The sequence below is a fragment of the Hemitrygon akajei genome, chromosome 4, assembly GCF_048418815.1.
Source record: "Hemitrygon akajei chromosome 4, sHemAka1.3, whole genome shotgun sequence".
NCBI lineage: Eukaryota > Metazoa > Chordata > Chondrichthyes > Myliobatiformes > Dasyatidae > Hemitrygon > Hemitrygon akajei.
This window is the reverse complement of record NC_133127.1, coordinates 151977051-152001649: the sequence shown is the minus strand read 5'-3', so window position 1 is coordinate 152001649 and position 24599 is coordinate 151977051. Positions and strand designations below refer to the sequence as shown.

The following is a 24599-nucleotide window of genomic DNA, read 5'->3' as shown; positions in this document are numbered from 1 at the left end:
GATCACTATGCATTTTATTCGCACCTGTCTCAGATCTTCCGTCCATTAGAATTCTCAATTGTCAGGTCTCTCAAATTCAACCAGTTTGTTTTAATGCATTTCAATTTTGTTTTATTTCACTGTATAAACTACATAATAGAAGAACTGTGTTCTGCAAACTGGCAAACTTTACCTATTGCTGTATTTTGCACTTTTTGGGCCCAAACATAACTATAGCTCAGAGGCACCACCTTGTGGAATCTGTTCATAATTACTGAGGGAATATTTTAAAATTTTAATGGCAATGATACCAACTTTTTAAGATTCAAACTTCATTTAATGGAATGTATGATACTACTTTCAAGCAATTTTCTTCTTGCTTTTGAATTACTCTTTCCACCAAGCTACAAGTAAACCACGCAAATATAAAACAGTTTTATAGTACAACACAGGAACAGACCCTCCAGCTCAATGCTTGTGCCAACAACGATGCCAACCCAAAATGATCCCATTCGGCTGCAGGTGATCTAAAATTGCTCCATGCCTTGCTTGTTCATGTTCTTACCCAAATACCACTTAAACGTTGCTATTAAATCAGCCTGCGCTACTTACTTTCGCATTAAATTTCAGGCACCAACCACTGTGTAAAAAAAACTCGCTCAAATCTTCTTTGAACTTTCCCCCTCTCATCTTAAAGCTCTGTTCTCTAGTATTTTTGAGATTTCCCCCACCTCAGGAAAAAAAGACCATCTACCTTATAGGTTGCCCCTCAGCCTCTAGTGCTCCAAGAAAAAACAAACTATTTGTCTAACTTCTCCCACTAGCTAATGCCCTCTAATCCAGCTGACATCCTGGGGAATCTTTTGTCACAACTTCGATGGCTGCCACAACATTCCCGTAATGCAGCAAGAGGAACTGCACTCAAATCATTTATCAAGATGTCCAGGCACTGATCTTTGCAGAAAAATAACTGGTTACAGACCCCTAGTCAGACTAACACCTCTTCACCACTAGCCTCTGTCTTCCATAGGCAAGACAGTTTTTAATTCATAGACTTAATCTTTTGAATCAGGCTTCCCTGATAGACCTTGTTAAAAACTTCAAGCAAATTGCTGTGTATATGTGTACTGTGCTACCCTTAATTAATTTTATTCACCTTCAGGCTAGTCTGATGTTTACATCGCATGGAATCGAAAGAGGGATAGCTAATTGGATGTATAACTGGCTTGATGGTAGAATGCAGAGTGTGAACGTCAACGGTCTGGGCAGCCAGACTACAAGGATCAGTGCTGGGATCTTAGTTGTTCATTACTTATACAAACCATTTGGATGTGAGTGTACAAAACTTGGCTGTAAGTTTGTGAAAGTTACTAAAACGCATGGTATTGTAGATGGGTTTTCAAAAATTACAGGAGGATATTGATCAGCTAGGTTATTGGGCCGAAGAGTGGTAAATAGTTTTCACTTCAGGTAAGTGTTAAATGTTGCATTGTGGAGAGTCAAACAGGGTGGGAGCCTGAGCCAGAGTGCCATGGAACACAGGGACCAAGGAGTTAGCACGCAGGTAGACAGGGTGGCCAAGATAGATTCGACTTGCGGCCTTCAGTCTGGGAATTGTTTGAGTGTGGGAACTTTATTGAAGTTATACAAGATGGTGAGACTATACTTGGTGTATTATAGTTTTGACAGCTGCTACTGAAACAACATCTTTAGATTAAAAAGACTGCAGAGAATGCTTACGAGGATGCTGCCAGGACTCAAGGCCTGAATTATAGGGCAGATTCGTTTTTTTTATAGCTTGGAATGTAGGAAAGTAGATAAAATCATGAGTGGTATAGATACGGTAAACAGTTTTGTTCCCAGAGAAGGAGAACTTAACAACAAATGGGGACAGGTTTCAGCTGAGAGGTGAAAAATTTAAAAGGTACTTGAAGGGCAACTTCCTCGCAGAGGGTGGTGCATATATGGAATGAGTTGCCAAAGAAAGTAGTTGCGGCAGATACAAAGACAACATTTAAGATATTAGGATAAGAATGTGGGTGTTTAGAGATGTAGGCCAAATGTAGAAAATGGGACTAGCTTGGTGGGCAGCATAGTCAGAATGGATGATCTGGGCTGAAGGGGCTTGTTTCCATGCTGTCTAGGACCTCAAGTCTGTAAGACATGGCCTACCCCACACAAAGCCATGACACTATCGTTGCACCTCAAATCTATTCACCTCAAGGAGATCTTTGTAGCATCCTTTTCACCTTTTGGTTCCCTGCAGAAATTAGTCTCAATCTTACACCTGCTACATAAATATAGGCCTTTCGGCAAACTAAATTATGCCCATATATATATACCAACCACTTGCCTGCACAAATTCGACATTAAAGTCAAGTCTATTGTCACATGCAGAGGTACATGTAAGCACAGGAGCAATGAAAGACTTACTTGCATCTGCATCACAGGCATATGGCATCATATAAGCAGCATTCACAAGATAAATATTAATTAAGCACAAATTATACACAATTAGAAAAAATAAAGCCCATTTTAGTGCGAAGAGATCAAAGTAGTCATAGTGTTGCTGAACTCTAGTGAAAAACGTTGTCTCATTTTTACTATGTACTGTACCAGCAGTTATGGTCAAAATGACAATAAAAAGTGACTTGACATGAAAAATAGCCCTTTGCAGCTGCAGTAAAGTGTATTACAAACATAAATTAACAGATAAACTTAATGTAGCAGCAAAACTAAACAAAAATCCAAAACTAATGCTGCCAGCCTGCGACTGCTATGGAGTTGTTATACTTGCATGACGCTGCCCCAGTTCCAATGATTGCTCCAAAGTCAAACCCCTTATTCGATCCTTTATTAGTAATCATACAATCTTGAAGAAACAAATTTAAGTATACCCAAGCGTAAGCTCAGCAATATTAGCGTCATCTCAGCAGTCAGCAAAATATACGACCTTCGCCAGTCTCAGGCTACAAACTGCCTGAAATAAGCAAGAATACCCCAATTCATGTGATTAGTTAGCAAACTAAATGTGTAACACAATACAATGTAAATAGAGAACAGACACATGGTTCCTACACCTAATTATACATAACTTATACAAGAAGATGAACAGAACACTAATGTAAGTTGGGAGAAAATGAAATGCTATACTATTGAAATAAAATAAAAATACTAAATTTGATTACTATTCTCCAATGAACTCTTTATATCAATTCTACCTAAATACATCAGTGTGGTTCACCTAGTGAATGGATGCAAGGCCCTCAGCTTTTGTTAATTTATTTACTATTTAAAAGGTATGAACACTAAATATCAGAACACAAAACACTAAATAACAGAAGAATGGAGAAAAAAAGGATGGTGAGTAAAATACTGCAAATTTAAATGTAGATCAGGCAGAAAGAGAATTTAAGAGTCTCAAAGAAAATGATGTTTTTGCAAAAGCAATTTTTGAGCACCACATCACATTTAGCAACATGGATACTGTCACAAAACTACTTTGTTCCTCACACGTCATTTTCTGTACAAATCACAACAAATACAATTATTACATTACAAATTTGACAACAAAATTCCTGAATTTTTTCAGGAACTTCCCAACTTAAAGCAAATTTGATTTAAAAGGCAGTCATTACTCAGCAAAGGCCAACTAGAACTCAATTTCTAATTAATATTAAACAGTATTGCACCCATATTGTACTGTGTTAGTACTTTTACATTTGTGTGCTATAGCACTTACTTTTTATTCGCAGTTATTTTGTAAATAACACTATTCTTTTGCACTTCTAGTTAGATGCTAATTGCATTTCATTAGCTTTGTATTTGTACTCGGCACAATAACAATAAAGCTGAATCTAATCTAATCTATAAAAAAGACGAGTAGGGGTGCCAGAAGAATAGAAGTAAATGTTTACTGCCTACTAGGAAATGAAGAAGAGAATATGGAAAATTTCCTGAGCTAATATGATTTAAATCTGTGCCATTCCTCCTGTAAATTAAATTTCATTTATCTACTCTTAAGCACCATTAACTAACAAATAATTTGTCTTGAGAAAATATCCCAAAGTTTCTTACCTGGAAATTCAGTCTTCATGATATCTACACCAACCTGCAAATCAGAATCTGCTGCCAGAACAGTGTAATCTCCTTGATGTGAAATATTGAAGTTAAAATTTGGGATCATGTCAAGGATAGGATGGGCTAGAAATGGTTTTCCTTTGGCTGTCCGTTTTAATTGGATTTCATTCCAAGGTATCTTCAGCTTTTCAGCAATTAACTTCCTGATCAGGAGATGTCCACTCTAAGAAAAGAAGAGAAGCTGTGTAAGTGATGTGGTAATGGTGACAATGCTGATGATGGAGGAGCAGGAACTGTTCAACTGTACAGATTTTAGCAGAATGGTACTTATTTCACATTATAATGAATAGATCTAGTTGGGACAGCACCTGGTCCAGCTTTAAAGTTACAGCTATCTTCTGATATTCAGCTGAAAGTGACAACATGAGCAATTTACTAGAAAACTATCAACATCTATGGAATAATACCTAGAAAAATATTCTGAATGATCACATTTTTTCTTTTCATTCCAGATACTGGTTCTAAATGTTATGTCAATACTTCTATCAGTAATGACTGCTCCACTGGAATGAAAATATTCCTGGATGTTGTAATAACGCAGTAACAGTTATATTTCAATTGATTTTATTCCCTGAAAAGGTACTTCTCAGCATAGCGATTGAAATAATTCTGCATGATGAGCAATGAGTGCATTCATAAGATACACTTAAAGGATTTAAAATATTTTTAAAAAGGCTAGCTTTCATTAAGACAAAGCATTATTCATAATTCATCATTGAACTACAGAATTCCATTTTCAGTTCTAAAGAGCACCAGGGCAATCAAAATTATTGTTTATTTAAAATACAGACATTGCTGTTGTGCTGATTACATAAGTTAATTAATGATATGGAGGTCTACATCATATAAAAACAAAGAAAATAGCATAAGAGATTCAGAGACATTCTTTTACCCATTTGTTTGAACCAGTTTAATAAAAAAACTACACAAAATAATGCTAAAATTCATATTTGCATGGAGAATCAATAGAACACTTTAATTGCTTAGGTATACTTATTAAGACATAGGACGCTTTTGTTGTGCAGGGGAAAATTGCTAGCATATTATTAACTATCCCCATTATACACCAGTACAGCACTTCATAGTACTCCATCAAATCTTGGTTTTATAACCATATAACATTGAAGGTGTTAAATTAGAGGTAACTCAATTTTCCCAGATGATTCTTAGGATGAAATGATTGAGGAGATAGAAATGGAAGATGAATTATTTGAAATATACAGGAATCTGAAGGACTTGTCAGGGTGAATGCTAATTCAGAATCAGAATCATGTTTACTATCACTAACATGTTGTGAAATATCAATAAGAGTAAACAGTTGACCTTCTGGGCTGAGACCCTTCATCAGGACTGGGGAGAAAAGGGATGAGAGTCACACTAAAATGGTGGGGGAGGGGAGGAAGTAGTACAAGGCAGTAGGTGAAACCAGAGGAAGAGGGGTGAATTAAAGAGCTGAGAAGTCAAATGGTGAAGAAAGATGAATCTGATACGAGAGGACAGAAGGCCTTGGAAGAAAGGAAAGGGGGAGGAGTACCAGAGGGTGGTGTTGGGCAGTTAAGAAGATGTTAAAAGAGGGAAATGGGAATGGGGAATGGTGAAGGAGGAAGGGAAGGGAAGTAATTACCCAGGACCCTCCCTTTATCATTTACCATTCTCTTTTCCCTCTTATGTTGATTTCCAGCATCTAGATTGTCTCGTTTGTGTTATGAAATATGTTGTTTTGCAGTACTACTATGTTGCATTACATAACTATAAATTACAATAAGAGATGTATATGAAGTAATAGCCTGCAAACCCTGCCAGAGGTGTTGTGTAGTGTATCCAATTTCATCTCTTAACTGCAATTGGATTTGTTTTAAAATAAATCCACTCTTAAAATAGCCTTCTGTAATTCATATCTGGACTTCTTGTAATGTTCTGGATTACTGGTCTTGAATGCCACAGATCTGGCTCTCAGTTGGCTATAAATCTCCTGCTTCATTCATGGTTTTTGGTGTGTTCTCGAAGGCACACACTCATCCACACAGGTCTTGATGAAGTCAGTGACAACTACACAGTATTCATTCAGATTTTAAGGTGAATCTCTGAATATTGGCCAGTCCACTGACTCAAAGCAGTCCTGTAACCACTCCTCCTCCTCCCTTCACTGTATCTTCACGATCCTCACCACTGGTGAGAACTTTAGTGCCTGCCTGTATGCCGGGGTAGAAGTACAGCCAGGCGATCAGACCTTCCAAAGTGTAAGTGTGGGATGGTATGGTATGGTAAGCATTTTTTATAGTGGTCAAGTGTGTTGGCTCTTCTGGTTCATGGGGGAAAAGATTGGTGGTAGTTGTTCAGAGATTTCTTCAAGCTGGCCTGTTTGAAATCTGATAGGAAGGCATCAGGAGGTGCCATTTCATAACTAATCATCATGGTGCTCAACTCCTCCAGTGCCTACCTGATGTTGGCCTGAGGTGGAATGTACACTGCTACCTGGATATCAGTGGAAAACTCCCTTGGCAGGTAAAATGGATGGCAGTTGACTGCTAGATGTTCCAAGTTAGGGAGCAGGATTGAGACAGAACCTCTACGTCTGTGCACCATGTGTTAATTGTAAAGCATTTTGCACCTCCTCTACCTTTAAAAGATCCAGTTATTCTGTCTCTGTGGTGAATGATGAAACCCTTGGGCAGTAGCACTCCATTCGAAATGGTGGTGGCGAGCTAGGTTTCCATGAAGCAAAGCAGACAGCAGTCTCTGATATCTCTGATACTGCAATCTTGCTCTGAGGTCTTCAATTTCTTTTTTTTTTTAAAAAGAGACCGTACATCTGCCATCAGGATAGTCAGAGTGGGTCTTTTCAATCATACCTGTAAGCCTAGCATACCCTCCACACTTCCTTTTTGTAAAATGGAAACCATACTTGTGTCCTGAGCCTGCCAATTTTGAGAATCAATAGATTTTTTAATGGTCTTAAAACAATACTGCTTTCTGAAGTACCCATGGTTGTGATCATGGATTTCAGCTGCAGTTGATATAAAAGGGAATATTTGAAAATTCCCAAAGGAGTTGCACTCAAGAGTCGCCACTTATCAGCGCCATCTTTCTACACTATCTTGGTTCAACTTATACCTAGAGGACAGTTTGACAATAATGTGTTGCTGTTTCATGGTGGAGCTCACAGGAAATGTCTTCTTTACAAGTGTTATGAATCTAGGAATTCCCTATTGCAGAGAATTGTGCAGATTGAATTATAGGATTATATTCAAGTTGGAGATAGATCTTAGGCTTTTAGAAGAGTCAGGGGTTATGGAGAATAAGCAGGAAAAGAGATGAGGTCAGCCAAAATCTTACTGAATGGTTGTGCAAACTGGAAAAACTGTAAAGCCTTGTGCTTTTTATGTTCTTAACGGCAAAAAGCAAGTTATTACAAAAGAATCAGAAAAAAACTGGAAATAGTCAATAAATCATGCAGATGTGTCAGCTAACATTGAGTTTTAGAGCTTCTATGAGAACAAATGAAAGTTATTCAACTTGAAACACTGAACTGAATTAAACTCTCCACATTCAGTGGTTCTGCAGGAGAATACTGGCTATCTGGCATTTCATGTCCAGGACATCTTAGAATTCCAGGTGTGCATTAAAACACTGAAGTCTAAAAAGTCCTTTTGAGGATACTAAGTTTACTTGTCTTCAATTTAGGTGCTTTTTTGTCAAATTCTCTTCCTTTGTAGCATATTGTCATTGAATGCTTAATTTTGCACTGTATTAATGTTCCTCATTGGGATTTGGGGTTTTTAATTTGTAAAATGTATAGAAAAACTAATTTAAAAAATAAAAATAAAATAAAATGTCCTTTTAAGTTTGAATCCTCTACACCTGCATTCACACCCAACTGCTGGACTACCATATCCAACAATACAGTGATGATTTGCAGAACCAAGTCAATGACCCTGGGAATACTGCAGAGTGCTTAAGCTATTTTAGCTTAAAACATAAATTACTATAATATGTTTGATTTAATTTCTTAAATATTATTTGAATTAGTTAAATCTATTGATTATTTAAAATATCTCTGACTAGTAGGCTGACTCTGGGGTTGGAGCTACCCAAGACCTACTTACAGCTCAGGGGTGGATGGTCACCTCATTCCATCCTCCATATTGAAAAAACGCAGGCCAGGTGAGTGAGCACAGCAGGGAGGTTCGGACACTGACTGGTCCAGCATGATTTGGCTCAATACCTTCCACTGTTGAATCACAGAGTCTAAGAAAATATACAGACATTGATACAAAAGGTTGAATGCCCAAAGTTTGCTAAACCAGAGCTACCTAACCTAAACACATTTTCTAACACACAACTGTTTTGGAACGGTCATGGGTTTTCAAGTGCACATCGAGTAGCTTTTAAATGTAACAAGGGTTCTGCTACCCTTTCAGGCAGTGAATTTCAGGTTTCTAATCATTACTGGATGAGAGAAAAAAAAATCTCCCTTGAATCCTTTTATCAATGAGTTTACATATATGCCTCCTGGCCTTTGAGCCCTCTGCGAAGGAAAATTGGTCATTTCTTTTGAAATTCAGTTCTTCCCATTTACTCTCCATAGACCCCTTAGAACTTTATACAGCTTAATTAGATTTCTCCTCAGTCTCTGCCATTCCAAAGAAAACTACCCAGTTTTGGCAACATCCCAAACAGTTCCCTGTACACCCTCTCTAATGCATACACATCCTTCCTGTAGAATGATTATCAGAACTGCATGCAGTACTCAAACCATGACCTAACAAACTTTGTACTTTGTCTGATCCTGTCTCCAATCAGCTGAATAATATTATTTTCATTCTTTATTCAAACTTTCAGCACTGATAGAATTTTGGGTTTATACATCTGTACTGTACTTCAGAAATGAAACCATGGATTCCTTTTTCTTACAAGCAGTGTGAAGTTCTGATTAACTAATTAATAGAGACGGGCAGCTATCAACTACATTTCACTATTAACTAGACAAGCAAAGGCAGTCTATCAGATTTAAAGCACAAATTACCAAGGATAAGACTACTGCAGCAAAGTACTTCAGTCCATTTTATTCAACAAAAGGTACTGATTTTAAAGAGAAATATAATTCTATAGAGAAGCATCTTACCTGCCAATATCTAAGTGGTTTCTTACAATAGAATGCAATTATCCAAACACAGTAATTCAAAACCATTAGAATTGTACTGTATCACTTAACATGACAATTCCATTTTCACACAGAATTCCTAATAAGAACTGAGATTTTAATTTTGATGTCTGGAGCATTTATTATAAAGAAAATAGGTTTAAGCATCTGTGCTTTCTTTTTCCCTGTTTTTGTCATATTATCAGAAAAAAATACTGCCACTGAAGACAGAACAAAGATACTGTACATCTGAAAAATAGAATATGCTGGGAAATACCCAACAGGTCAAGCAGCATCCCTAGGAGGAGAAACAAAATGAAATGTGATAACTTGTCATTAGACTAATCATGATGAAAGACCACCAACATGTATTTGTCTCTCTCAATAGAAACAGATTTTTAATCTATCGGTCATCTAACATAACTGAGTTAGCAACTTTTGTGCAAAATTTGTCAGCGTAAAGTGTAATTATATATAAAGCTAGGATGCTGAAGACTTTTGCACAGTACTATATATTGGTTAAAATAGGAAGATGGTTTAGAAACAGAAATAAGAGCTTTGTACTAGCTCAGCAGGATTAAATGTTATTTGGTAACTGGAAAGACATATTACAATACTATAACATAAAAGAAGGAACTTTCTTGAAATAGAAAATAAATATTCAATGTTTAATTAGTCCACTGTGCAATAAGATCATGGCAGATCTGATCTCAGCTCCACTTTCTTGCTTATTCCTCATAAGTTTTAACTCCCAGTTAGAATAATAATTGACTTTACCCTTGAATTTATTCAATAATTCAGCCTCTGAAGCTCTTGGGGGGGGGGGGGGGAGGGGGGTAGTGAATCCTGAAGATTCACAATCCCTCAAGAGAAGTGAGTAATGATTACTGGACTTTCTTGTGAGAACAGTCAAATTTCTTTTGGTTTATGACAATGTTACTTATATGAGATAATGGGCTTCTGCACCTACACTGAAAGACTCTCTTACTAGCTTCCCACTGTCAATTATATTCTTGACCATTAACAAAACTGGCTACTTAGCAATGACCTTCTAATTAGCTAAATGATTCATTGAATATAACTCTTCCCTCTTCTTTACCAGATGACAATAAATGAGAGTCAGAGAGCAATACAACATGGATTCAAACCCCACAATCTAGCCCCAATTTCCTGTATTAGGACCATATACCTCTAAGCCACAACCCTCACGTATATATCCAAGTGCTACTTTAATGATGCACTTTTATAAATTGCTGTTAGCAAGGGTGCCAACACTGATCCTGCAGCACACCACTAGTTATTAGTCTCCATACTGAGAAATAACCTTCAACCAGCACTCTGTTTCCTACCTCCAAATTTCAATCTAACTGACTAGAACAGAATATAATTGGACCTAACCTTCCAAACCAATTTACCATGCAGGACCTTGTTAAAAGTCTTGTTAAACCCATAGAGACAATATCCATTAACTTAACTGCATCTACCTTTCTCATTACATCTTCAAAAAAATTCTAAACAATTTGTCAAACATAATCTGGTATGCACAAAGCAACACTGAATTAGACTCCCACTATCTAAATCTTGGCAGATCCTACCCCTCACAATCACTAATGTCAGGTTGACAAGCCTGTAGTTCTCTGGGTTGTCCATCCTACCTTTCTTAAACAACAGAATGACATTAGTCACTTTTCAGCCTTCAGGAACTTCACCAGAAGCTAAAAATGAAACATACATCTTCATAAGGGTCTCCATACTTTCTTCTCTATCTTACCACAAAGTCCAAGGATGCAGTTAGTCAGGCCCTGGGGATTTATCCACCGTAATGAGCTGCAAGCTCAAGTACTTCTTCCCTGGTAAAATGAATGTTCTCCAAAACATCTCTACTTGTTTCCTCTCTCTTGAGCAACCAAGATTTTCTCCTTGGTAAACTCCATAACAAAATATTCATTAATATTTCCACCCATCTCCTATGGCCTTAGATGTAGGCAGCCCTAATAATTTCTAAGGGGACTTAGTCTTTCCATAGCCATCCCTTTACGCTTAATAATACTCTTAAGGGGTTTGCCTTAACCTTGCCTGCCAGATCCATCGCACATTTTCTTTGTGCCCACCTGATTTCATTCTCAGTTATATTCTTAATCATTTTATAGCCAAGGGATTCAGTCACCCCAGACATCCTAAACTCAATGTAAGCTTCTGTCTTTTTCTTGATTAGAGCTTCAATAGCCCAATAGCCAGGGCTCCCAAAATCACCAGGTGTAGTCTTCACCCCTAGACTCTTGACATCACACTAGTGAAGGCCTCCCACTTGACAACTGTTCCTTCCCCTTGAAACAGGCTCTCCGAATTGACCTCTGATAAATCTTCCCTAATTTCCCCAAATTAGCCTTGCTCCAGTTTAGGATCCTAACCTGGGGACCTGTACGATCTTTTTCCATCACATCTTAAAACCAGTAGAATTCTGTTCACTAGTGATAAAGTGCTCTCTGACTGCTACTTCAGATACTATTCTGCCTCATTCCTTAAAACGAGGTCTGGTATTGCACCTCCTAAGTAGGGCCCTCTATATGTTTCACATTTCCATAAGACATAGGCCTATTAAGCCTACACTGCCATTCGATCATGGCTAATTCATTTTCCCTCTTAATCCCATTATCCTGCTTTCTTCTCACAACTTTTGACAACCTTACTAATTAAGAACCCATCAACCTCTGCTTTTTTTTCTATTTCAAGAAAGCTTCTTTTAAAGTTATATACTATGTATTATGCCTTTCCAGTTACCAAATAACACTCAGTACTACTGAGCTAATACAAAGCTCTTATTTCTGTTTCTAACCACCTTCCTATTTTAACCAATATATAGTACTGTGCAAAAGTTTTAGGCCAGAAGGGATGTGAGCAGGTTACTACAAGACAACATAATATGCATCAAGTTCTGAAGGAAATTAAAAGCTTATTGGAGTGGAGAAATTAGTAAATCAAAGTAATTTGAGTAACAGGATGAGTGCAACTTATTGACAAATACCCTTACAACCTTTTGTCCAAAGTCAGGGGACTTCAATAAGCAAACATTGTACCCTCTGTACAACTGAAGTTTTCAGTGACTGGTAAATATTGCCAAGATGGCAGATCAACTGATCCCGGCCTTCTCATTTCAAATATCTGCTGAGTTCTACACTCCACAACTTTATTCCCTTCAGTTCTTGGCTGTCTATATCCTACATTAACTTGATTAGATTAGGAGATTTAAATTTGTTTATATACATCGTTGATTCCTCTGAAACTGGCACATTAAGTGCTGCCAGTACTGACTAACAGTAGATAACTGAAACTAGAGTTGTCACCCCCCCCATACATGTATTGACATTGTCAGAGGTTAAAGGCTAACAATCTGCCATGATGGTATTAGTTATGTATAATGGATCTCATTTGACCAGAAATCTAAAGCCATCCCTTTTCCAACATCTGGTCATTTTATTTTGTTCTGCTCTTCCAGTTTTTTAGCATGTTACCCTTGAAATCTTGCTCCCTAAAATCTGCATGCTGGAGGACATCACCCTTCCTCTAACAGCACCATCAGCAATGTGACCCTCACTCTTGCCCTTGAGGATGTTCTGCAGCTCTTCAGTAAACTCCAATGGGGACAGAACACTTTTCAGTCACATCTACTCACAGAAACACATCTTGTTTCCATAACAATCAAGACCCTCATCACATCTGTGCTATCATTTCTGATGACAGACAGATTTACCACCTTAAACAATAACTGTTTCTCCTCCCAGACAACCTGAGTATTTACAGCCTCTTCTGATGTAGTTTAGATTACCAGCATCTGCAATTTTAAAATATCTTCATATAACATTGCACTCCCACTCTTCTTCCCTTTTGTGCAGCTGAGCCATTCGTGATGTCAATGTGGAGAAGACTTTGCTGAAAATGCTGTCATGATTGACGAAGTGCAGTGAAAAATGAATGTTATCTCACGTTAGTGGGAAATAAAGCACAAGATATAGGTTGCGACGTTAAAATCTCAAAAGCAGTAAAAGAAGATGGGGAGAGGATAAACTACATTGGAAGTACAGAGAAGAAACAACTTCGGTTAAGTCCAGTTGGAGGAGAAATCTAATTTGAAGCTGCACACAGTATAGATAGCAGGCATTTGTCAACAATACATAGAAAATAGGACAAGTTTGCAAAGCCAGGCAGATTCTACATGGAGAGATTCAAGTTTGAGGACAAAAGTCTAGCCGATGCTTTATAACGCATAAGGGTCGAGAAGCGAGGCTACTTGGTAAACTGTTTATTGGGAATTGGATTAAAAAGCAGAACTGCTTTGTGCTGACAGACACAGTTCGGATCCATATACGTAGACTATGGTTCATTTTCACGGTTTACCCATCGGTGCAAACATCCCAGATGATAAAATGTAGATTTAACTCTCGACCCCAGCATGTACCGGGCTAAAACAATACCCACGTCATCCTGGATTACCGGCGCATCAATGTCTGTACCAGCAACCCTTTACAGAGTCCCCACTACCACCGGCTTCGCGGCTGCTGCAGTTACCATGGCGGCCTTGGCGTCTTTGGCGAAGACAAATTTGTCGATGCGCTCTCTCTCCTCCTCTGGTACACTGCGAGCTGCCAGCAACCACTCGGAGCAGCGGGGTTGCCAGGAGCCAAAGCTGAAAGCCCAGCGCACTCGCTCCATCTTCGGGCTGAGCCAGGCCGCCGCCGCCGCCGCCTCCTTACACAATCTCATGCCCTTTAGGGCCAGCCATTGCCCGACTACTCCGCAACAACCCCTTCAGCACCGCTCCATTTGCACCCTCCGACCTTTGTTCCGGAAGGAGCGTTCAAGGGAAAGCTGACCAATAAGAAAATGGAGGCGGGTTGTAAAGCGGGGCAATGCGGTTTGATTGACGGGGAGTAACAACCAATGGGCGCGGGACTGTGGCCAGCCTGCAGTGAGTGTGGACAGGTTCACCTCCGTTGTTAGGTCTTTGTATTGGGAACGTGGACGCCGCCGTCATTCCCTCAGGTTTACTTTGAACATCTTGTAGTTTAGCCACCAGCTGCTTTTATGTGTGATTTTGTGTTTATTGGATTGATGGTGTGCAGGTTTAAACAGTTTCCTATTACTTTCTCAGAGGATTTGCCTCGAGTTAGTTTAGAGATTTCACCTATTGTTGTGTTTTAATGGCATAGTGGCCTGTTTTGCTTGTTCTGAAGCGTGAACGTTGTCTTTAGAATTGATTTTTGGTATGTTAAACTCCAAATGTTCCAGTGCAGATATAAGTGGAAATAATACAAGAGTTGCTCATAAGTAATCTTATGAGAGAATTATAAATTATAACTTTAGAGCCATTTTCTCCATGTTTTGAAGGTTCGATGATTTTCAATTGTTATACTCATTGAGTGAAATAATAAACAAGATGTTTGCTGGAGGAAAAAAGTTAATGCTTCATATTCATGTCATTTTATTAAATCAGAGAGAGTTTATTTATCTAAGTTTAGGGTTCTGGAAGGAAACTGAAGGTAATTGGGAACTGTTGCAGTAGCGGTGAAGAGGCTTTGGGTAAGGCAAGCTGGGGGGGGAGGAGCTGATTTGCCTACACTTTATGTTTTATGGTTTTATGGGAGTGAAAAGAAGAAATAGAATGCATTTTTCACAACTTTGGGCTGATCAATAATTTAGGGGTAAATAGGGGGTAATGTGATTAAATTAGAAGCCAAGAGAAGACTTCTGTTGATGCTTGAAGAGATCTCTCTTTGGACAGTACGGTATAACTTTAATGTATATAACCAAGCTGGATTATGCACACAGATCCTACAGTAGGGTTTGAACCCATGTTTCTTGGCTCAGTGAATCCACTCATTGTTCCAGTTCAGAACACTGACTTTAAGTCCAGGAATCTAGGCACATAATCTATGCTAAGATGTTTAAGAACCTGATATAGACAAACCACTTAGGCATACATCAGATAAAAATGTACTTTTCCCCTTTGTTCTCCACTTTACCCTAACTATAAGACTCTAGTCTCTATAGACTTCGTACATAACCCAATAAGCAGAGCACCAGTGGCTTTTGGCATCATGAGGAATGCTAACTTTTTTACAGTGTTTTTAAAACTTGCTTTGATAGTGTTAAAGAAGGGAACTCTAAAGTACCTCCACATATCAACTCTAGGTTATTGCTGTGGTGAATCATAATTTGTTTAATCATAAGGAGTACCCATTCCACACTGGCCAAGCTAAGGCAGTCTTACTGTAATCAGATTTTGACTTGTGCTTCGTCATTCTTATTCAAGACACACAAAATGCTAATGCTGGAGGAACTCAGCAAGTCAGGTAACGTCTATGGAGGGAAATAAACAAATAAAATTTCAAGCCAAGAACCTTCATCAAGACTTACTCCTTATTCCCTCCATAGATGCTGCCTGACTTGCTGAGATTTTCCAGCATTTCATGTGGGTTGCTCAAGATTTCCAGCACCTGCAGAATCTCTTGTGTTTATCATTCTTATTGGTCTGTTCAGTCTGAAGCAAATACTGTTCAATCTCAATTTTCTGTTCAATGATGAGATAATCTAGCTGAGTTGGTTCCAAGTGCTTACATAGGGATGGCTGCAGTTATTGGACAAGGAATGGGTGAGTTACTGCATTGAATTGAATGGGAGCTGAAGTACACAATAGTAATTTTTCATTACCTGTTAATATATCACATGAGATACCAAACCGAGGTGCAAGAAGTATCTTTTGATATTAAATTTGAGCTTGTATTCATCTCCCAGGATGTGGAGATAATGACTGCCTTGATACAGCGCTCCTGACAGAGAAATGGCATGCTTACTGGAAATACGTATTGATGTTCATAATTTCATAATTTGATTAATGTTTATAAACCTGTTTCTGCATTTATGAGCTTGTTTCAATTGCACATCTTCTAAAGCGATATATGAATTCAAAATACCAATTTGTCCAAAGAAATCACCACGTTCTTTAAAATATTGTTAAAATATTGTTTTAGAATGAAACAGTTCAAGAGGAAGAGGAAAAGCAACTTTACATTGAAAGAAACTGAAATCTTACTGAAGGAAGTGAAGGACAAGAAGGATATTATATATACACAGCAACATGATGCAGTAACCAATGAGTTAAAGTGGATGGCTTGGAAGGAAATAGCAGAAAAAGTCAGTGCTGCAAGTTGCAGTGAACAACGTACTGCATATGAAGTGAAGAAGAAATATACTGATTTAAAGTGTTATTTAAAGAAAAGAGGGAAATGCTTAGACAGGATGGAAGCAATAATGACTGACTGTAGCCCTACTTCACTACATGGCTTTAATGACAATGTTTTTAATGGCAGAACATCCTGCCATTTTGAAGATTCTCTATTGGTCAACGAACCCACTAGATCTGTTTGTGTAATAAAAGTGGAAGATGCAGGTGATTTAGAAGAGGAGGAGGAAGAGCAGGAGCCACAAAATACGGAGGTTTGTCCATTACTTATTACGACATGTTCGAAGAGAGAGTGTGAAGGGCTTGGTTTCTGACATATATGTGCATTTGGGAATGTTACTGCTAAGAACCATTTGAAGAGTATCTTTGTAATTGAGAGATCTGAACACAATTGAAATAACATTCATTTAGAAGCATAGAAGTGTGCAAGTATTTCTGAACTGCCCATGTACTCATCAACAAGAAGGAAGCATGAAAGTATTAACCAGAGGTCCGGAAGTTATCAATCACTTACATTCGTTTTTTATGACTTTAGACAAGTCTAATGCTTTTACAAAGAAAACCAGCCAGATGATGAACTTTGCAATAACTTTAAGTTTAGAATTATCCTCTACAACAAGGTGGCACAGCTAGTAAAGCTGAAGAGCCTGTTTTCACGCTGTAATTCTGATTCTTTTAACTTTGAATAGCAGGCTGTGCTTCAATAAATTGCTACAAGTTTACATTTTGAGTTCTAAGCATTTAATGCCAAATACAACTGCTGTAAATATTTAAAAAGCATTACCATTGATAAATGTTCTGTATTTAATTTAATAACTGTTTAAAATTTAATATTTTACATGTACACACTATGTAGATTTACTTGCTTGTGGTAACTTAAGTCATTGCTTTTCCGAGTGGAGACCTGATTCCGGAGTGGGTTACTATATCCACTTTTGTACAGTCTGGTACACGGACTGTAGAAAGAGTTATTAGTGGCTTGTTTGGATAAACCATTTGTTTAAAGTGAGTTGTCTGAAAAACTGAAAACCACTGACCTAAATGAATTCTTTAAAGAAAAATTATGTCTGGATGAATCTAGCAAAGACAACGTTTATTGTCCACCATTAACTGTCTGTGATAGGATGCTAGGAAGCTGCTGCCTTGGACATTGCAGGCAGCACAGATACTCCCACAGATCCTCTGGGTAGGTTGCTCCAGATTTAGATCCATTGTTGATGAGGACATATTTCACCATCACATTGAGATGCATATTAAAGGGCAGGTTGCAATTTGTTATTTCTGCACTGGAGAAAATGTCTACTCTGACAATGCCTCCCATGATTTCACAGTACTTCTTTAGGTCACCCCTCAGTCTCTAGCACCCAAAGAAAATAATCCAAGCTTGTCCAACCTTCTCTTATAACTGATGCTGTGTAATCAAGTCAACGTCCTGGTGAACCTGTACTGCACTTTCTCCAAACCCTCTATGTCCTTCCTTTAATTTGTCAACCAGAACTGCACACGATATTCCAAATGTTACCTAACCAAAGTTACTTATTTAATACCTTGACTAATGAACACAAGTATGCTATGTGCTTTCTTTATCCACCCCCCCCCCCACCTACTTGTGTTACCACTTTCAGGAACATCCCAAGATCCTTTATACATTAATGCTGCTAAGGATCCCCCGTTAATTGTATACTTTACTCTTACATTTTACCTTCCAAACTGCAACACCTCACAATTGTCCAGGTTAAACTCCGACTCCCGTTTCTCTGCCCACAGGTTAATATCCTGCTGAATCCTTTTACAACCTTCCTCATTGGCCACAACGACACCATTTTTTAAACTGATCATCCCGTCCATGTTTTCATCATATCTGTCACAAACAGCAGAGGTCCTAGCACTGATCCATATGGAAAACCACTAATCTCAAAGCTCCATTCAGAATAACATGCCTTCACCACAATCCTCTTCTATAGGCAAGCTAATTTTGAACCCAATCCACCTTAGTCTTCATGGATCCCATGTGTCTTAATCCTTTGGATTTGCCTATCATGTATATTTTAAAAAGTATTTCTTTTCTTTTGCAGATTAGAAACATGGAAGAAGAATCTGCTGTCATTGCAAGTTCAATCCCTACTACGCGGGGATTGGAAGAAATTGAGAACCTTTCTGAAGTGGAGGGACATTCTTCACACTCTGATCACCCTGCAGCATGGAATTGCAACTCCGATTCACTTTTCCTTATGGAGAAACAGCGGTTAGAACTGGAGAAGCAACGTGTGGTACTAGAATCCGAAAGACTGCAGGTAGAGAAAGAGCGTTTGCAAATTGAAAAAGAAAAGTTACGATACCTGGATATCGCAAATGAAAGGCTGCAGTTGGAGAAAGTTCGGTTGCAGCTGGAGAAGGAGCGTTTGCATCTCAAGAGAGAGAAACTGAAGCTATTAACAGTGCAGGCCAATAAGTTATCACAAGAGAATGAATGTAACTCACTGACTGAAAATACAACTTTAAAGCCCATGGATATTGATGCAGAAAAATTAAAATTGGAAAGAGAAAGATTACAGATGAAAAAAGAAAGACTACAGTTCTTGAATATTGAGACTGAAAAGCTGCAGATAGAGAAAGAGCGTCTGCAAATTGAAAGAGAACACTTGCAGTTGCAAAAACATTGCCAAAAAAGTAATTCCATTTAATTATTAGCATATTGTTTTTCAACCTATATCTAATCTAAATTGAATTTTGCATCCTATTGAAGTTACTTTTTGCAGTGTTTTAGAAAGTTCCTTACAAATGCCGTCCCGCAGTCTATTTTTATCTGTACATTTATGAAGAATTAACATGTATATGGTTAAAAATTTTATCTCTAATTTTGTGACCTCTTCAAGTCAGACCAAACCTTAACATGCAGCAAAGACACACAATATAAAGTGTTAAATTTGGATTTGAATTTTGACTGCATTTGTTTAAATTGTACTTATATATGAATTAGTGTTTACTGGAAGGATCCTTTTAGTCTAATTTTATTTCTTATAATTAATCTCCATAAAACATTGGTCTTGATGTTAATAACTCTTCAAAGGAATTGTAATCAAGCTGCTTGTACACGCTGGTTTACTTTACACTACCTCGAAGACCTAAATATTTTGACTCACACGTGTTTTTGTTGATTGAGGTAAGCTTTTTAGCCAGTGCCTGAAATTATACCTCTAACAACTGCTGGCCCCGTCTACAAGGAGTGTAAGAGATGATGTACCATAGATGTGAAATATTTCTGGTAGCCTCTATGTTGTTGCTCCTTTTTGTCCTTCTTGTAACAGTGAGCTTTTATTACATTCAATTATATTGATTACTTCATTGAAATTAATTCATTAGAAGTTCTGAGATTTTATCTGTGCTTGCCATATTCAAACACAATTCCAGTGATACAGCTCAACAGATTTTAGATAGGTTTCTTTCTCGTTGACCCTGTGTGGATTCAATGTCAGGGCACGGAAATGAAAAATGTGAAATGCTGCACTGTGATTCCTCAAACTATATTAATATGACGATGGCAACAATCTAACCCCATCACCAATCCGGCCAAAGGAAGTTGGAAAATTTAGGTTTGATCTTTCAAAACACTAGTAAGAGGCTTTCTGTGCATGACCTTATTGTATTACTGTTCTTAAACTGTGTTAAACAAGTGATCATGTTCTTTTTAAAAGATAATAGGGTCATGGTAATTTAGAGTTAGGGAGAGAAAGAATTGGCTAAATTTCATGTTACGTCATTTCCACTGAAAAATGTTTTTCATGTGACTGCAACTTTACAGTTAGTACAAGCTACCTTTAGCTGCGGTTTTGACATTTACCTCTGTTTACTTGGAAGCTAAACTGGTAAAAGAAAAATCCTTTTATTTTATGGTTCAAGTATCATAGCATTTCAGTTTCTAAGTATGAGTTCATTTGATTAACTCATTATTGGTAGATTATAAGTTTTAATACAATATATTTGCACAGTAGATAGAAAACCAAAGCTGCATATTATTAGAAAATTTGCACTGTGCCTTTAGTAAGTTGAGGCATTGTGATAAATAGACTACTGACCTCTTCTATTATATCTCATTTGTTTAAATTATAATCCAGCCTTTAGAATAACAAAAAGTGTGCTGGAAATTTTCTTGATTTGAGATTTCAAGTGCTGGCTTCAATAAACTATCGTTCAGTTTTAACCATTTTCATCCAATTCCTTAGATATATTTTCTGGAAGGAGGCAAGTTTACAAGTAGAATTAATGATAATTACATCTGTATCCTCCCAATTTATATGCCATTGCAAGAAATTCAATAATCTTGTGTTTGCAAATCTGTAGTAAATATTTTTGTTCTATCTAAATAGTATTTGAATGAAAATGAGATGATAAGATATGGCTAATGTACATAGTTTTAAGAATACTGTGAATTAAATTAAACTTCTAGTTTTCTGCATGCATAACTTCTGATCTAAATAAAAAATTAAGGAAAATATCAGAAGTACTTGTTGGGTACCAAAGGGAGGACTAAGATAACACTTGTATGATGTATCAATGAACATGCACTAATGTTTTACTTTACTAACAAAGGGATAAAATTTCATTTTTTGTTACTTGCACTAAATGGGCCAAATAGTGTTGGCTGTATGTTTGAATATTGCTCAATTTCATATTTAGTGTAAGCAACCAAGGACAGATTTCTAGGTCAAAGAGTTTAAAATCGTTTTTCAAATAACCTTCATGTCTTTGGTAATGCGTGGAAATAGGTTGTATAAATAAAATGGTTAAGTTAATTTATCCTAGATTCTTCAGTTTTCTTAAGTTGTGAAGGGAGGTATATTCTTTAGGAACCTTGGCCCTGGATGCTACTCAGGAAAATGCAATTGCCATGTTACTCAATCACATAAAATTGCATCTCATAGAGCTGTTCATTGAGTACAGAATTTGGTTTCATCTCACATAGTTTCTTATGTGAAAAATGGCCACTGCAGCGAGGCATTGGTTCAAAGGATCAAACATCGTAAGGGCCTAAGGATATTATGTTTAGACTTCCAATAGAAAAGGGAAACTATTTAGGGGAAAAAATAATTAGTACATTTCAATTTATTATACTGACAGACCGATGTACTTACTTTGCTTTTTAAATACAAGTTACTTTAAAGTCCAAATAAGTGATTGTAGTGGTGACCGTAGCCTTAATTATATGCTTGGAACTGAAAATTTTATGACCTAAATATTGAGTATAATTTTCTACCAATGGTCTCAAAAGATATCCAGTAAGCCATGAATGCCGAAATTCAGGCAGTTCTATTAGTGGTTATAGTTGTTATTTACACAATTTAATTGTTCAAATTCTGTGAATCCGTAGATTTAAAAAGAGATATTGTTGCACAATGTTATCTGATTGGTGAACAAATCCTAAAATGGGTTCATAATTTCATTATAATTTTTTTTTTAAAAATGGCTTTTATATATAGTGCCAGATCATCCTAAAATGGTTTCTGAATATTTCCAGCCAAAAAGCTAGTCTGGTGTTGCACAAAGCCATTAAGTCCAAAAAGTACCATTCAGGTTAAATTCCCATTCTGTGATATTAACTGAATTAACAGATGGGTCATTATTTTGACTTCATCACTTGAGAAATAGAACTGTTCCTGCTTTTGTTTTTCCTGGTTACTGGTCAAAATCCCCTGCAATGAAATGTTTGTGGAGTTTTGATGGACTTCATGGTTATTCCCCTATGGTCAGAATAGCTTTCAATTATCAGGTGCTATTTGCTTCTAAAATATGCAGAATATTATCCTAGTTACAGTCTGAATGGGGAGTAGAGAAAAAAATATTGGCCTGGACTGTATTGTCTTTTACCAACAGTTCCAATTAGAATTGCTGGCTTTAAGTTGTTATAATTGCAACTTCGACTTCAGTGCATGCGCAATCAGTGTGGAAGGCTATAGATGTAGGTAGCAAAGCTAAACAGTATTAAGACTAACTTAAGATTTACTGCTGATATAGCACCAGCTTTGAAGCCTATCTTGGGCATTTTGCAGACTCGGCCTCTTTAGGCCCACCTGCCATCACCATGCCACTGGGATCCAATCTGCTGAGAGAGGGTGACATAGTCCTCCACATCCAGCCAAGTACGTGCAAGTGAAGGTTGGCTATAGGCACTTTCTGGTTGGGGCACTAGACTCATATATATTCTAAAATCAAATAAATTAAAAAAATATATGTACTACTGAAGTGTACATGTTAATTCTAAATAAATTCTCAAATTACAAACAGTAATGTCAAATTTTGATATCTTGTATCAAATTTTTTTTCCTGTAAGCTTCAATGTTCGGCCCAACAACACTGCACTGGTTGGTAATTTTGACAGTAGTGGAACCTGCAATCACAATTTATTCAGGAAATTATCTTTTATGATCACCTTAGCTACTAAATCACACATACATTTGTGTCCCATTTTTCATGATGACTGTTATCCACAAGATAAATATTATTAAAAGGAAAAATGTTTCTGTTGGCTAGCTTACCAAAAATAAAGCTGGTATTTTGTAAGAAAATAGTTTCTGAGAGAAAAAAAAATCTTTTGAATGTGTTTCTTATTAAAGTGGTTCTATAACTAAGAACATGACATTTGGAAATTTAGTTACTAGTGGCATAATTTGTAATATTTAAATCAAAATAAAAGGAATTTTCAACCAACTTGTCCTTGGAGCCATGATTTTGTTTGCATGGATATTGTTGTTAAACTAAGAATATCTGGTTGGTGCTGTACTTCGCTTTTTAAATGGTTGTCAGTTATTTTATATTGAATTCCTATCGGAAAATGTAAGAACTTTATTAAGGAAACTCAAAACATATTAATTTTTAAAAAAGCAAATGAACCAGTAAGAGGTTCTGAAGTAAATTTACATGAAAATTTCTATTGTAATATTAAAACATCTCTCCAGACTTCCCAGTCAGAAACGAAGATCAAATAATTGAATGTTGGAAATAAAGCAATTGGTGTATTCTCAAAGCCTGAATTGAGGTATTAAGAACATTTTTATTTCATTTGTCAACACAATATGTGGAAGAATTTAAGACTCTTTGGATATGTAGGGGTCAAGCTTGTGAATGTTCCTGAGATTTATCTGAAGTCCTTGCAAGAAGGAGGATTGCAGCACCGGTTGGAATGCGACCAAAATGTTGTGATTTAGTTCAAGGTTCAAAGTCATGTAATGTCCTTGTTTGTTGCAATCTAGTTCTAAGTTCAAAGTCATGTTGTTTGTTGCAATCTAATTCTAAATTCACAGTCAAGCAATGTTATTGTTAAGTGCTTTTAGTTACGTATGCTGTGTCTATATAATGAAGCATGTCTGAAAACTAAGCAGAGCCCCCAAGCACCGCTTTTAGGTAAAGAGGCTGTCCGTGATATCGTGTATAAATAAAGTCCTTTAGTCTGAAACAATTCTCTGAGTCGGCCTAATTTGTTCTGTCTGCTCCTCCTGGGATTTATCCGCAACACAATATTTTGTGCATTTTCATTCATTGGTGCTCCAATGAAGAGAGTGGATCTAGATTCAGGTTCAGATTTATTTCTCACCTGTACATCAAAGCATGCAGTGAACTGCGTCATTTGTGTTGACAACCAACATATCCAAGGATCTGCACAGATTGCAAGTGTTTCCACATTCCTGCGCCAATGTAGCCTGTACACAGTGTTCGGCAGAACAACAAGCAGCAACAATAACAACAAAATAAGACAACAGCAGCAAAACAAGCCCCTTTCCCATCCACCCACTCACACAGACATGACTCCAACCCTAGGACAGGCTGCGTCCTTGGCCTCAGGTTCACCGGCATCGGGCCACCACCCTCCATTCCCTGGCCTGGACACAGACATTGGCCTTTGACCTCCAGATAAGCTGGCCCAGGAACTTTGACCTGTGGGCTTCTACCTCCAGACTCGCCGAGCCTTGGACTTTACCAATCTCTAATATCAAAAATGAACATTGTGTTTGTTATCATTGGACTTAATAAAGTTGATCAATGAAAAGTTTGTATTAGTAAAAAGGAATTTAAAGAATTGTGGCTGTCAGCTTTAATTAGCTG

At 37.3% G+C, this 24599-nt stretch overlaps 2 protein-coding genes across 4 annotated transcripts in view; one reads left to right on the top strand and one right to left on the bottom strand.

Annotated features, from left to right (window-relative positions):
• The window catches only part of aasdhppt (aminoadipate-semialdehyde dehydrogenase-phosphopantetheinyl transferase), a 54812-nt gene extending 40701 nt beyond the window's left edge, over positions 1-14111 (bottom strand). The window contains exons 1-2 of the mRNA XM_073043627.1: positions 13829-14111; positions 4057-4282 (exon numbers count right to left, since the gene is read on the bottom strand). Coding sequence (XP_072899728.1) covers positions 4057-4282; positions 13829-14023 — 421 coding nt within the window. The 5' untranslated portion in view covers positions 14024-14111. The remainder of the gene's footprint in view (positions 1-4056; positions 4283-13828) is intronic.
• A 77-nt stretch (positions 14112-14188) lies between these two features.
• msantd4 (Myb/SANT-like DNA-binding domain containing 4 with coiled-coils) lies at positions 14189-23955 on the top strand. 3 transcript variants are annotated; one of them, XM_073043625.1, is made up of 3 exons: positions 14189-14302; positions 16291-16756; positions 18578-23955. In XM_073043625.1, the coding sequence occupies exons 2-3, from the start codon at positions 16292-16294 to the stop codon at positions 19184-19186; spliced, it is 1074 nt and encodes a 357-aa protein (XP_072899726.1). In that variant the 5' UTR covers positions 14189-14302; position 16291; the 3' UTR covers positions 19187-23955. The 3 variants fall into 3 exon arrangements, with proteins under 3 accessions (XP_072899726.1, XP_072899727.1, XP_072899725.1); XM_073043626.1 differs by having other exon boundaries at positions 14213-15040; XM_073043624.1 differs by having other exon boundaries at positions 14214-15911.
• The last annotated feature ends 644 nt before the right edge of the window (positions 23956-24599 follow it).

Excerpts from the sequence above, each read along its gene's own strand:
- msantd4 (XM_073043625.1), top strand. The coding sequence starts at position 16,292 with ATGAAACAGTTCAAGAGGAAGAGGAAAAGCAACTTTACATTGAAAGAA. Across the intron at positions 16,757-18,577 it reads AGGAGCCACAAAATACGGAG|ATTAGAAACATGGAAGAAGA; the intron begins GTTTGTCCATTA and ends TTTCTTTTGCAG.